The sequence below is a fragment of the Epinephelus moara genome, chromosome 24 (genome assembly GCF_006386435.1).
Source record: "Epinephelus moara isolate mb chromosome 24, YSFRI_EMoa_1.0, whole genome shotgun sequence".
Taxonomy (NCBI): Eukaryota; Metazoa; Chordata; class Actinopteri; order Perciformes; family Serranidae; genus Epinephelus; species Epinephelus moara.
Genome location: NC_065529.1, coordinates 13,269,763 through 13,284,519, shown reverse-complemented (window position 1 = coordinate 13,284,519; position 14,757 = coordinate 13,269,763). Strand labels below are relative to the sequence as shown.

At 42.6% G+C, this 14,757-nt stretch overlaps 1 protein-coding gene across 1 annotated transcript; it reads right to left on the bottom strand.

The window, feature by feature from the left end:
• Window positions 1–3,334: 3,334 nt before the first annotated feature.
• fbxo2 (F-box protein 2) lies at window positions 3,335–14,757 on the bottom strand. Its single transcript, XM_050038315.1, has 6 exons — window positions 14,645–14,757; window positions 13,450–13,515; window positions 5,932–6,058; window positions 5,606–5,698; window positions 5,383–5,521; window positions 3,335–3,920 (listed from the first exon to the last, which is right to left on the bottom strand). The coding sequence occupies exons 2-6, from the start codon at window positions 13,484–13,486 to the stop codon at window positions 3,786–3,788; spliced, it is 531 nt and encodes a 176-aa protein (XP_049894272.1). The 5' UTR covers window positions 13,487–13,515; window positions 14,645–14,757; the 3' UTR covers window positions 3,335–3,785.

The window sequence follows — 14,757 nt, the reverse complement described above, 5'->3', positions numbered from 1 at the left end:
CCATAATTCATATTAAATTCAAAAGATAACGAAAAACAGCTACAAGTGAGAGGGAATAGTGATAAAGTGGTCAAACTTGGTCAAATCCACAGCTTCAACCCATCTGACACTGTTAGACCGACTCACCAGCAGACATCACTACATGAGGGTATACAGTATTCAGTACTTTGCCAAACAAAGTTGTTCTGCCACGGTGTTCTTGATGCAAAGCCAGCATTTATACTTTGCCATGTGTGGCTTATTGCAACCAGGAGCAAATCAGGGGCAAACTGCACTCAGCTGCCAAACTTTGTGGGCGTGTTTGCGCTGGTATATCATTAGCGCAATATCCTTTGTGAATAGGACGTTAAGACGGAGCAAACTGCGGGTGCAAATGAAGTGCAATTCAAGGTGATATCAGCGGCCGCAGTTCATTCTTTGTGAATTCGGCCCTCAGGCTTTAAAGAGCAGCCTGCAGGTTTCATTTTTTTTATTTTTACTAAATTCATACTTAGCCTTTACTGAAAATGACCATTTAAAAGTTAATACAGGATATTATAGCCCTTTTTTAATAGGAATTGTGCAAATTTGCAGGAAAGCCCAATCAGCCTTCGTTCAGCATTGGCAGTTTAAAAACGAAATCGAGGAGTGCAGCGAAATAACGCCTGCCTACATTTGTTCATACATAATGTGTCTTTTTCAGGGCAATGGGGGGCGTGAGCAAGTAACAAAATGTGTAGCTCAGCGTGTGACGTAAACAGTGACGTGCTCTGAGGGAAGCCACGGCTGGTCAGTCCTTCGGCGATTCTCTCGTAAGTTGGTCCGTTCTTCACCGTCTCCGTCATCTGATGGTTAATGGCCTCTTTGTTTGCGAGGACAAGGAGGGCGTGCAATTCTTTGTCTCCTCAGTTGCTCATCTTTACAGTGTCTGTCAGGTTTGTGTTTCCCTCTTGCTACTTGCTGCTCGCTAATTCCTGCTATCAGCTGTTTCCTGTTAGTCCACCACCAGTGGGTCGCACGTGCGGCGTGATCAACAGCTCGTCCCATGGCGGAAGGGAGCCTTGTTCTGTTTAAACCAAAAAGGTTCTGCCCATATGTCTACCCTACGAGGTGGAAAATTGGGCACCTCGGATCAACTTGCTAATCCGGCTCTGTGTGTCTAAACGCTCGCAGCTTGCCGGCAAAACGGCCCAACATTCGCCGAAGATTTGGTAGTGTAAAAGGGGCAGCACACTTTGCTCCGGTTTGTAATCTCACAGATTGTGCCTTCTCTTTTGCCCAGCAGCCGAGAAACAAGACACAGGAACTTATTGGGTCTTTGAGGGGCTGCATTGTTTATTCATGGGCACATTGTAACCTACACTGTACATTTACTGCCACAGAAGACAGTCACTGTAGTGATGCATGAATGTTGTCATCACATACTGCTGACGTGATGTTTGTGGTCTAGACCCAGTAATATGCCCATACAGTTGACACTAGACAGCTGATACTATTGAATTCAACAATGGGCACATTTTTTTTAAATCATCTATCTGAGTTAATAAGTGTTGATCACTTGACCCTGGATGAGTCCCCATTTGTTATGACCTGGCTCGAGTGGTCACAACAAAAGGGAGACACACCATTAACAAGTTTTAACAAGTGATTTTTATTTAAACAAATTAAACCATATTAAAAGGTTAACTTAAGTAATTAAAGTATGGAGTGTGAACATCAGTAAGGTCAGTAGTGCGTCATGTGCATTACTGGAAGAAGGTGCAAAAAAGCAACAAAAAGGACTGTTGACAAAAAGGAACATAACCAAACCAGACGGGAGAGGAGCAGAGATGCGGCAGGAAAGTGGAGAGCCAGCCAAAGAGAAAGACGCAGACTACTGCCATCGACAAGTGCCATTGCCATAAGGGGGTTTACTTGATCTGCAACAGTGTTCGGGTGGGTGGAGCACATCAGGTAGCATTTACATGAATGCCAGGACCCAAGGCTTCCCAATGGATTGTTGCACTATAACAAGATGATCAATGTTATTCACTTCACCCACCAGTGGTTTTAATGTTTTAGCTGATCGGTGTATGATGCCTTTTACCTTGGGTTTCTAGAGTTATGTGTTTTTTGCAGACACATAGGGAATTTTAAATATTACATTTTTCTTAAAGGGAGTTTGGTGTAATCGTGTCCACCAGGAGCAAAAGGAATCTAGTTGCAGTCTTGCAAATAGTGACCCTGCATGATTCCCAGTCTTTGCACAAAAAAACTGACATTGTCTTTAGATGTGAGAGGCAGTCAGACTTTCAAAAGTATTTTCAAAGTCTGCTAGTGTATGAAACAACGTGATCTTGGGAACCTCTTACATGTTTGCAGCTGCTCTAACAATCCCCTGCCTGCAGAGAGAGAGAGAGAGCACAGACAGGTGAATTACACAGCTACAAGATAATACCATAGGGGTCATCACATTTTACTCATGCACTGTACTTCAGTACAGTTTTGAGGTACTTAGACAGTCTTTCCTCTGAAATGTAGTAAAGTGAAATATTAAGTAGCATAAAATGAGAATACTTAAAGGAGCTATATGTAAGAAATCTAAAGCAAATAGTCGTAAAATCCTCCTAATATGTCACAGAGACTAAGGAATAATGTTCATATAACATACTGATCTCACCAACAACAATAGTACAGCCAGAATATTCGCATTTAAAAAACATTTTTACAGTCCGAAAATCATGTTTATGTTTTTAATTTGTGTTTTGGCCTGTTGCGCCACCCACCGCCGTCTACCAGTCACACAGTCAGTAGAGTCTCAGCATCAGTTACAGTTACGACTGAGCTACAGCAGCACGGAAAGCAGCATTAGCAGTGTCCCGGTACATAGCATTAGCAGCCGGCTCCTCCTCAGCTGTATCCCGGCAGCAGCGTTAGCAGCAGAGAAGCCGGACTTGCTCGAACGGTCCGCTGGAAAACCGAAGGACGCGGCGACGCGGCCCTGCCACGGCAGCCGCCCGTGTGTAAACAAATCAGTCTCCAGCGTGCCGCTGTCCAGCAACCTCGAATCTGTAGGGGAGGGGGGGCGGCAGTATTTTGAATTTGAGTGCAGTAACCGTTTTGGCCACATTCTTACATACAGTACCTTGAAATTCTACCTAAGTGCAGTACTTGACTAAATGCGTAACGTTCCAGCACTGCTCACAAGAAAAAAACATTTCCAACAACCTACAGTCTGTTTCTTGTAAACAAGGACAAACCACAGGCACACACCTTTGAATTCTACGTTGACGGTAACAATTGAAGGATAAAGGATGACCACATTCAGCTGATTAGATCTTGAAAGGAAAGTTCAACTCCACAAAACAGGCAATGATGTAGTTCACCATGTAGTTCATCATTTTAATTCCAGTTTCAATGTTAAACCACTTGACTGCTTACAACAACTCCATCCACCAAACACAGGGTAAGTCACTGTCCAGAGACAGTAACACATCATATCACTGACTGTATTGCAAGCAGTAATTTTAGTATTTAAAGTTAGTAAAGCTGCTGTGGTACCATGATGGTAGGTTTTTTTTGCAGATTTGTAAGTACAGCCTTCGTAACAGCAGTGTGTTTTCACAGCATGAACAGCACTATGCATAATATACAGAGGGGTAAGCTAGGTGCATAAGGCAAAGCTGGTCCTCTTAAAACCTGGAAACCTACACTCCAAGCTGGAGTCCTTACATTACTCTAGTTCTCTGTCCTCATCTTCCTCCTTTACCTCTCAGTGTGTCCCTAACTACTTGGCTCCCTTCTCATTTCTTTCTTTTTCCTCTTGTTCAGACCTCAACAGTAACAGAGCTCCCAGTGACCCGGACTCCAAACCAACCGTCCCAGAACTTGGTGTCTTGTCCTCCATGTTCAAAGGAGATGAAACGCATTCCAGGTCCGTAGTCAGAAAATGTATGGGTGATCTGGAGTTTAGGCAGAGAGAAAAAAAACACTGTGACTGTCGATTCAGTAAGTGTCCCAAAACAACAAGTTTATGTTAAAGTGAAGGTGCCCTGTCATGGCCATGGTAATTAGGACAAGAGCAAAGGAGCAGGTAAGGTGACGTTTTTATAGCATGACAAAGTCTAAAATAGGTATAAGGTTGACGCAACATTGCAGTTAACACATAAAGTGCTGTTTGGTTCTTCTTTCCAACCAGTAGTCAACACTGCAAAAACAATGAAGGCAACAAATGTTCCCTAACCTCAATACAGTCATCATTTTAATTCCAAACCACAGTGTTTCTCTAACATTAAGCTGCATTACGACCAATTTTAGTCTTCTCTCTAAATTCAATAGAGCCAGTCCGGCAACATGCCAATGCAGGGTCGTCTGCCAAAATAATTGAACTTGGTTCAATTATTGCCGCCATGCAAAGCGACATCACCTGAAATTGACTGATTCTAAGTCCTGCCCCTTAGTTACTGTTGCTAGGTCAGAAAAGCTAAGAGACACATGGCGATGCCCGTTTCGTTTAGCCGAATGCCGCAGTTTTTCTTAGATAGTTTCTGGGCATCAGGCAATATAGTTTAAAGAGGCAGACAGTGACAAATGATGCACTTCAAAGGAAGGATATATTTACAATGTAATCTTTTATAAACAAGGCAAACAGCGTGAATTGAGGCTTCTGGTCTCAACAATAAAGGGTGAAGTAAAGACCAAAGATGAGAAGACTATCAGTCAACATCACTCCTGCACTGCTGGGTATGTATCCCCTGTAAAGTACTCTATGTATTAACTGTATTACTGACTACAGACCATGGTGCTGCACATCTCTCTTTGGAGAAAATTACCTTAGTTACTTTTGGGGGATAGAGAGAGATAATATAAACAAAGGAGCATTAGCCTTGAACTTTTCTAGCTGACGATAATTTGTGTCATCTTAAAAGTATGTCAGCAACCAATCTATCTGTCCTTTCCCACATCTTTGACATTACCACAGAAATAAGGAGGAAGCAAACCTGGCCAATTGGTGGTCTGACATTGGGCTTTGATGTAGCTATGTGCTAGCCAGCCAGTTAGCTAGCGTTTGGCTAACATTATTTTAGTTAGGATGTGACCGTACAGTATCTACAGTTGTGCAGTATTTTAAGATCTAGTAAGCCTCTTAACACATGAATCTGTAGACTTCCTAGATGGCATTTTGTTGTCTCATCAGTACCTTAAAAAACACATCAACACCAACGCAACCCCTTCAGTCTTTATACCTGAGAGCATAGGTGTGACCACAAGTGGAGTCACAGAATTAAGACGGACATTACCACTGATAGTGTTTTCCTATCATGACTTTAGTCTGTTTGATATAGAATCACTGTGCTCTTCATGCATGTCCCTGTATTCCAGGATGAGCCACTGAATGTACAGAGCGTTCCCCTCTCTGCGCACCTGCTTCCACGAACAGTCGTCACACTCTGGGACGAGAGTCACTGGCTCAGGTTTGAACTCCTGTATGACCTCTTGATTCTCATCCAGCAGACACACATTCATTTGGTAGGTGCAGCCACAATCCGACCTCCCGCAGTACCTGCAGGATGAGCCACCTGTTAATCAGTGACACCAGCTATTGACACAAGGTGAATACATGCATGTTAGCCCACCACTGACTTACCAGTCCTCCACTGTGACCGGTGGCTGAGCGTCCAACTGTTCACAGGAGAAATCCTCCGCTATCAAGTCGATCACCTGCCTCTTCAGACACAGCCTAGGACGCACATTTTTTTAGAGAGCAGGAGGATTTTTCATGGGATGGATGACAAATAATTGAATTCATATTCATATAGCAAATCATATATATATATATACATATACATATATGGTTACAGAAATCATGTATTTCCATGTATTTGATGGGTACTCTATCTGGAAATTGGAGCTGTGTTGAGCGGCGTGTTGATTTCTTAGTACCTAAACATGAGGACTGCAACAAACACTCACTCAAAGGAGGTTGCAAAGTATTTTGTCACTCCATCGTTGCAGAACTCGTAGCCACAGTCTCCTGGCATGTCCTCCACCTTCCACTGACTCCCTCCATTCTCCGTCAGCTCCCAGAATTTCAGCTGCTCTGGGAGGGAAATTCGCAGTTTTAGGCTATTATAGCAGTATTGTGTATTTTCTAGCATGTCCACGATCAAGTTCAAATCCAAAAGCAGGTTTAATTAAGTCTGACCCATAGGCGGAAATCACAGGGGGGGGGGTCGTCTGTTTATAATCTTTTAAATAAATGACTTGGTTAAACAAAATGACAAAATTACAGCAAACGCTTAAAAAAAATCAAGTCTCTGTGAGCGTCAGATCTCAGTGACTGTTCAAAGCCATACCAACCACATCCCCATTGTATAGAAACACAAACTCTTGCTAGTGGCAAGTCATTGTCATTCCAAGAGAAATGGTTTCACAATTTCCCATGGCTATACAGTCCATCATTGAAAGGAGTCTTGTGTTTTTACTGCAGAAAAGAATTTTCAAGCCAGTCCTCTTTTGGACAGAAGGCGGATGCTGCTCTCATTAGTTCCAGCTTCAGAAACTGGAAAAAAGCCATTTAGAAATTCACAGCGCACCAAAACTCGCAAGTCCACTGTCACTATGTGACTGTGAGTGCACATCAGCTGAATCCAGTCAGTGTCCAGTGCTCCAGCACATGGGGTAAACAGCAGGAGGTAGCAAGACACTGCTTACAGAAAATTGTTTGTTCTGTGCGACATGTGGCAAAACAGGGACAAGCCTTGAGAGGCCACACTGATGAAAGTGGTAATCTGTATCAACTTCTGACACGCAGAAGAGGATGATCCCATTTTACTGAAGTGGTTAACAGAGCACACTATAATGTACACAAGCCCCAAAACACAATGAAATTCTGAAATTCATCCATAGCCAATAAAATAATTCGAGGCATTGCAAATGAAATTAGGTCTTGTCCCATTGTTCAGTTTTCAGTCCTTGTGGATGGTACTCAGGATGATTCTGGTGCTGAACAGGAAAGTGTCTGTCTGCGTTGTGTGGACCATGACCTTGTCCCACATGAGGAGTTTGGTGGGCTTTACAGGGTGTCTGAAACAACAGGGCAAGCCATTGCAATGATGGTAGCTGATGTTTTGTTGAGGCTCAATCTGCCCATGTCTGGCTTTCGTGGGCAGACTTATGATGGTGCATCAAACATTGCAGGAAAATACACAGGTGCACAGGCAATACTGAGGAAGCAGCAGCCACTAGCCCTCTATGTGCACTGTGGTGCACACTGTGTTAATCTTATTACACAGGCTGGCTGCACGGCCTCCCCACTGATTTGGGACTGCCTTTCTTGGGTCAAACAGTTAGGCATCTAGTTCAGCCAGTCAGGAAAATTTCAAGGCATGCTTGAAAACATTGCTGTGTCTGAAAATACACCTCTAACCACCCTGAAACCACTATGCCCTACAAGGTGGACTGTGCGGCATTCTGCAATAATAGCTGTGCTAGGGCAGTATGAGCGGGTACTCCACAGCCTAGAAGAAATGGCAAAAACCACATCAAGGACAGCTTCAACTGCTCGTGGCTCATATGAGCATTTCAGCAAAGGTAAGACAGTGCTGGGCCTCACACTTGCCTCAGTTGTTGTTGGAGAGCTTGAATGCCTTAACATTTCTCTGCAGAAGAAAACTCAGACTGTGTCTGGTATGCAGGCTGCAGCATTGGTTGACTATAGATTGCATTGACTCTGTTGAAATGACACATGACAGACGCCTTGCTGGCAAAGCAGTGGATCAGTACAGGGCAGAGTTCTTTAAAGTACTGGATACTGTGCAGGTTCAGTTTGGTGACCATTTTAAGAGCCTAGAGATGGTGCACTCCTTACTAGGGAGTTAGACGATTCTCTAAATCAGTACCCTGAGCTGAACAGCAATTCTCTTTCTGTGCAGTTACCCCTCTAGCAAAAAATACCCCTGTAGCAGCATTGAAGAGGCAGCAGAGATTTTCAGAGGACTGCCAGTTGAGGTGCATGGGCTGTTTGAGGTTCTCATCAGACTTCTGTTGGTGGTGTCAATAGTTGCGTTTCCATTACAGTTTTGCGCAAAACAAATGCGATATTTCTAAAGTTTAGTTACTTGCAGGTGTTTCCATTAAAAGGTGTTTTGCAAATCTCTTGCGAGCTGGAACAATCATCTCGGTTGCCACTGCTGCTGTTGCAGTAGTCTACAACCAAAGACGAAGAGAGTGAGTGGTATTCCAAAGGCAAAGTCCTTATGTGTGGCAGCAACCACGGATAAAGGATTTCTGGGAGAAGATCGTGAACGAGGAATTAGAGGACTTAAATGTCCGGTGACATATATTTGTGAAAAAAGTGTTTCCATTAAACTTTTGTGATATACTTCTATATCGACACGTCTGAAAAACCACCTCATGAGAGCGTAAAAACTTTTTCTTGATATTTGAGAGTTTTTTCGAAATGTTTTATTGCGATATTTAGGTTTTGCACATTTCTAGGGTTAATGGAAACACACTTAGTGTCTTCATGTGAGGATGAGAGGAGTTTTAGTGCACTGCGCAGGTTAAAGACTTGGCTAAAGGCTAGCATGGCCCAAGTCATACTGAACAATATTACGGTCTGTAATGTACAGTACATAAAGAGATACTGGACAAGCTGGACATGAAAAACATCTGCCAGGATTTTGTCAGATCCAGCGAAAGCCAAGGAAATATTTTTGGTTCATTTGTTTAGGCCTGTTAGCTGAATAATGCAGGTCTTCTTCTATGAGACAAAGAAAAGTTGTAGTGTGCTAGACGTTGTGCTTTAGTTTAAGTGGAGTACATAGCTATAATAAAAGTTATATTGCACAATACAGTATAGTTTATATTTATTTAAAGCCACAGTGTGTAGGAATTTCTCCCGTCTAACGCTGAAATCATATATTGCATTCAAACGGATAGCGCACTCTAGCGCCTCACTGTTTCAAACGCGTATTGTAACAACGGTAGCTGCTGTGTACCAAAAAGCTATGATAACGTTGATGAAACCATGTCATCCAATACTTCATGGAGTATTCATTCAGGCTCCTACACAGACACACGCGACGCGAGTTGACAAACCCCCTCCTCACCATGCTGGCTGTGTTTACAACGTAGGACTGTTGGGGCGGGTGTAAATCGAAACAAACCAATCATGTCTTGTCCTTTGACAACTGACAAGTGGCTCAACCTCACACACCTCATCCCTCTCCTCGCAACACTGCGCCGCTAACAGCTGTTAGCCGCTGTTAGCGGCCAGCGCCGCTACTACCCCGGCACTACTGCAGCATAACAAAGTCCCACTCTTTGAGCATAATGCAGGATCATGTATTATGCAGCATCACGGGAGACGGAATCCTCGTCGCCAAGAAAGTGCAAAAGGGAATCAAAAAGGCAGCGTGACCGGCGAATTAAAAAAACAAGGGTCAGCATTGGGGTTGCCTTTCCCAGGTGGAGAGAGCTGCTGAAGGAGAAAGGTAATACAATCACAGGCCAGCGCTAACAGCGGCTAACAGCGGCTAACAGCTAACAGCGGCGCAGTGATGCGAGGAGAGGGATGAGGCTGTTAGCGACTGGCCGCTAACAGCGGCTAACAGCCAACAGCGGCGCTGGCCTGTGATTGCATTACCATTCTCCCTCAGCAGCTCTCTCTACCTGGGAAAGGCTACCCCGATGTGGGCCTTCGTTTTTTTAATTCGCCGGTCACGCTGCCTTTTCTATTCCCTTTTGCGCTTTCTTGGCGACAAGGATTCCGTCTCCCATGATGCTGCATATGCATGATCCTGCATTATGCTCAAAGAGTGGGACTTTGTTTCAAATTTGCCAGGGTAGTAGCGAAGCGCCTCTTGCTCCTCTCCTTCAGCTCCTCAGTCACGCAGCGCTGGCCTGGCTCTCAACGAAAACACCGAAGGCGGGGCTGTATGTCCCTTGCTGGCGGATGTATTCTCAAGATGGCGAAACATTATGGAACCCCACAGACGACTGACCTGCACAATGTACAAGCAAATCCGAAATTCTCCTTTTACGAGAATAAGTCAGATTATTGGTGGAGGTAATAGTACACCAGTGATGACATATTTATGAATGCAGACATCAATTTTTGCCAATAAACAACTGAAAATGTTACACAATGTCCCTTTAATCTTTTGTATACACTTACAACTTATCATTTCAGTGTACATAGTGCTGTGCATATTTAAGTTGTCCTACATTCAGAGGCATAATTACTCAACTTGTTTTGAGAGAAGCCACAATAAACACATGTTTTGTGTAAAGTATTTTTATTGGATTCATTGAAGGATTTATTCTGCCTATAAACGTGCATTTATTTAGAGATTTATATTCTTGTGAAGCATTGTAGCAGAGACAAAACGAGAGACACTTATCAAATGACCACAGAAATATATGATCACAAGACGAATTCAAACTGAAACTATCTTCATGATTTTCAGTCTTTGTAATAGGAAAAACGACACCCATATTTGATGTACATTGCCACTTACTAGTCATTCTCGGTAATGCAGGTTGAACATATTAAAACCCTTTATATAGGGACGACTGTATTGATAAGAGATACTATTCTTAACATTGATATTACTTTAAATGCATTTTACCATACCAGTTCCATTTATATGTGCTACAACAGTAAATTTGACTGCAACTTTGTTGGTCCCCCCCAAAAATTGCTCTTGAGAAATATTTCTGTTTATCGTCCCACCAACAATGAAATGGAATTTCTGCCCTTGGTCTGACCAGGAACAAAACAGGCTCAGGATCAGAACTAATGCAGCCCCATTTTTCTCCAAATGTAAAAGTTAGACTTGAGGACATTCAGGGCTCAGCTGTTTTGATGCTTTTAAATGTACTCTGGCAACTTATTATCATTACATTTACAAAAACAGATGTATAAAAAAAACAGAGTGAATCAATTTATTTTTATTGTGAATTTCGCAATGATCAGGAGGCAAACTGGCACCCTATTCATTTGTGTAACAGGTGCTGGTGGGCAGATATTGTTACCTTTGGACTGAGCTAGGCTAACTGTTTCCCGTTTTTGCACTAAGCTAAGCTAACTGCCTCCTAGCCATAGCCTCGTATTTACCACACATATTTACCACATGGTATTAATCTGCTGTACTAAGTCTTGGCAAGAAAAAAAAAATAAGCATAGTTCACAAAATGTTAACTATTCCCCTAAAAATGAGCACACATTTAACTCCATATGCAGCAGTGTGGTTAATACAGTAAAGTACAATCAATCAAAACAGTGAACAGTGAGTGATATTTAGACTATGGCTAAGCTATTTCCAGTCTGACAGTCTTGGATGCAGTTTGTTTGTTTGTAGCCGACTCATGTACTCAGATTAGCAGATGAATGTTAGGCCACTTTTAAATATATTTATTTGCTAAGCAAATAAAAATAGTTACCCTTTTGGCACAGACGCTGCAGTTTTAAAGCTGCAGTTAAGATCTTTTCAATCAAATTTAGGCTGTGTTCAAAATCTACTAACACAGTATTCATACTAAGTATGACCTAAAGATGAGTATGTAGTGTGGATTTTGAGTGCACAAAAAATGCCCAGATGTATACTAGATTAGCAAGAATTTATAAGTATGAGATGTGAGCTTATCAGTTTTAATAAATGCATTGCTCTTCTTCAGACAGTCCAATGGTGGACTGCATGATGGATGGTTTAGCTAATTAACTAATAAAATAATTAAGAATGATGGCTAGTGATGTTACCGTACAGTCAAGTGGGAAAACATGGGATCTCATATACACTACAGTATATACTGTAAAAAAAAATATTCAACACTAAAATATTTAAAAATTTAATTTGTCTCAAAATGATACTGAAAATATGAAATTGAGTGGAAGAGCTAATGTTGATTTACATTTGTAATAAACAACTTTCATTCAGTGAAAGCACAGACTAGTCTTCAATACAGTCAGGTGATGCAGAGAAGATGATTGCTTGAGTCAACTTCAGTGTGAACAGTCTGCTAGTAATGCCATACTTAATCATCAATTTAGTACGCAGTACATTAGAATTCGATTTCGAACACAACCTGACCAATTGTCAAGTAGCCTACCAGTGGGTGTCTTCTGGCCTCATTGGGTCCATGTCATTGGTCCGACAGCCCATTGGTCCGACATCCCATTAGTCCGATGGTCCGCGGTGCTGAACGGCTCCCAGCGGGCGTATTTCTACCTTGATGGTGCGCCGCGACCGGCTTTGGGTCAGCTGGGAAAGGCTTGAGGCGAAGCAGGCTCACAGCTTATGTGTTTGTCACTTTCTTTTTCATTTTAACCCACACCATGATCTTTTCCTGACCCTAACCAAATGGTTTTTGTGCCTAAACCTAACCAGACCTTAACCACAGGGCATCATGATGATTTCGGAACAACGGGACTTTGGAACAATGGGTTTAATATGGTCGGAACAATGGGATGTTGGACCAATGGGCTGTCGGACCAATGGGCAGTTACCGGCCTCATTGGGCACCATGATGAGGTAAGGCAGACACCTCACTAGAAAATTTACATGGATATGGAAAACATCAGGGACTGTCTCCCATAGGGCTAGGTATTGGGTAATTTTAAGGTATTGACTTTAATAATACCAGTACCAAGTAGTATCGAAACGTCTCCATTCAGATGATACCTGCATTCCATCTGTGAATCGTCCTGTGAATTTTATCCTTTTATTGGTTTCAAAACACCTCGCCAAGGGACTGCAGTTGAAAATTAGCCAGCTGGCTAACACTGGCACATTTACAGACATGTTGATTAATGTGCATTGTCCATCTAAATAAAATACATGAAATGAAATCATCCTTTTTGCATCCGGGGTCTGATCGCAGACCCGAATCCTCGCCAAACAAGCAAAATGTCTGTTGCCATTCTCCTTCCAGGTAACGGTCAGCATAACGTTTGCCAATTAGCACAAGCTAACACAGCAGCAAAAGCTAGCATCAATCACTGAGCCCTTAAACAGTCCTAAGACATTCCCACTGTCATTAAGCCCATTGATAACTGTAAGGTAATGTTAGCAGTGTGGTGCTAACAGTTAGCCCTGTCACTGAGTGTGCAGCCGGGCTGTCACAACTGTCCCTGGAGTGAAGCTCACACTTCCACAGCAGCAGTACAAGCCATACCTCCCATCTGTGGTGTGGTGAAGTTGAGTGCGGTGTATTTGACAGAGTTGGCAGTTCAGCGTACCAAGATGCCACCAAAACATTCAGAAGTATGGCTAAACTACACGCAACTTTATTTACATCATGGGTATCAAATGAAGTACTCTGTTGGTATTGGTATCACTTTAAGGGTACTGGTATTATAATTTTTTAAATGATACCCAGGCCTAGTCTTCCATGCAGCTGATGAGACAATCTCACCTGGGGTGGTAAGCCCCAGAGTAGATCTAGTTACATGGTTGCAGATCCTTTATGAAGAAAATGACCTCTTACCTTCCCCATTGGGATTCTTAAGCAGGTTTTTGGCCATGATTACAGCTTACACAGAGAAGGCAGGGCCTGCGCAGGAGAAACAGGAAACAGCAACATAGATCAATAATTGCCTCTGCTGCAGTTTCTATCACGCTGCTAGATCCCATCCACCCGCTCGAATCAGCTATTGGTTTGTTCCAAACTGTATCTGCATCCTCTTCATGCTGCTATATCCTCATATTTATATCTCAAACGCACACACACACATACAAGGATCGTCTTACAATAAAAGCCACTGACTGCTTAGACTGACTGAAAAGATCTGAAGTTGAATTTAAAATAAATAGCAGTGGACACAAGCTCATGGACAGGGTTAGCCCAATTGAAAGGGTTAAAATTAAAAGCAGCCCATATGAAAGTGGACCTGGAGTCCCAAACAGGGCCGGGTCATCTCCACAGATTCCAAACCCAAACACTAATACCCTGTCTGCTGACTCACAGCACAACAGATGAAGCAAAAGCCACCCTCTTTACATGCTGAATAGGAGGTATCATAGAGGATCAACCAGTCATCAAACAGACATCAGTCAGCAGGAAAACGACCTGGGAGAGCATGTTGGCGTGGAAACCAGTGGCTCAAGGGTCTGTTTTGGGCCAGTTTCATGGGTGTCCTGAGACTTAATGTAATTTACCTGAAGTTATTCTACCTAAGAAGTATAGAAATGACTTTAGCACTTGACAAATATATTTTCTCTCTCTCTATATATATATATTTCTTTTTCTAGCCACTATTACCTCATGTTTAGTGGTACATACTCAGTCAGAAACACCTAAAGTTCATTTTTCGGGGTTTTTATCAATTTTGTGTTCTTGTGCCTGATGCTTGTGGACTTTAGAGTTTGTGACATTGAAATAAGTCATTACACAAACTATAACTATTTTACAAAGAAGTAGTTTTGGTTCTTTGTTTAATAAATGTCCATGGAGGTCTTCATCTGAGGTGCAGAGAACAGACAAGGCTTTGGTCTACCAGATTTGCATACATTAAACACTACTTAGTTGCACATTTGTCCTGCATTTCACGGCTCACCGAGGCACCAAACACAAACAGCTGAGTCATCTGCTCCTGCAGACACAGGCATTAAAGATACAGTACATGTGCTAATGCTATGCTCTTCTGTAACTGTCTATATAAAAAAGCAAATATGTTACTCACAGCCAGGGGAAAGCAAGAGCAGTCTTCTGTTTCGTTTGTCTCTTTCTCTGACTTACACTTGAGCTCCTCTGCAGGACAGCGCCCTCGTGACTGTGTGGCTTTTATAGACATGG

Excerpts from the sequence above, each read along its gene's own strand:
- fbxo2 (XM_050038315.1), bottom strand. The coding sequence starts at position 13,486 with ATGGCCAAAAACCTGCTTAAGAATCCCAATGGGGAAG. Across the intron at positions 6,059-13,449 it reads TAAGAATCCCAATGGGGAAG|AGCAGCTGAAATTCTGGGAG; the intron begins GTAAGAGGTCAT and ends TTTCCCTCCCAG. Across the intron at positions 5,699-5,931 it reads TACTTTGCAACCTCCTTTGA|GCTGTGTCTGAAGAGGCAGG; the intron begins GTGAGTGTTTGT and ends TGTGCGTCCTAG.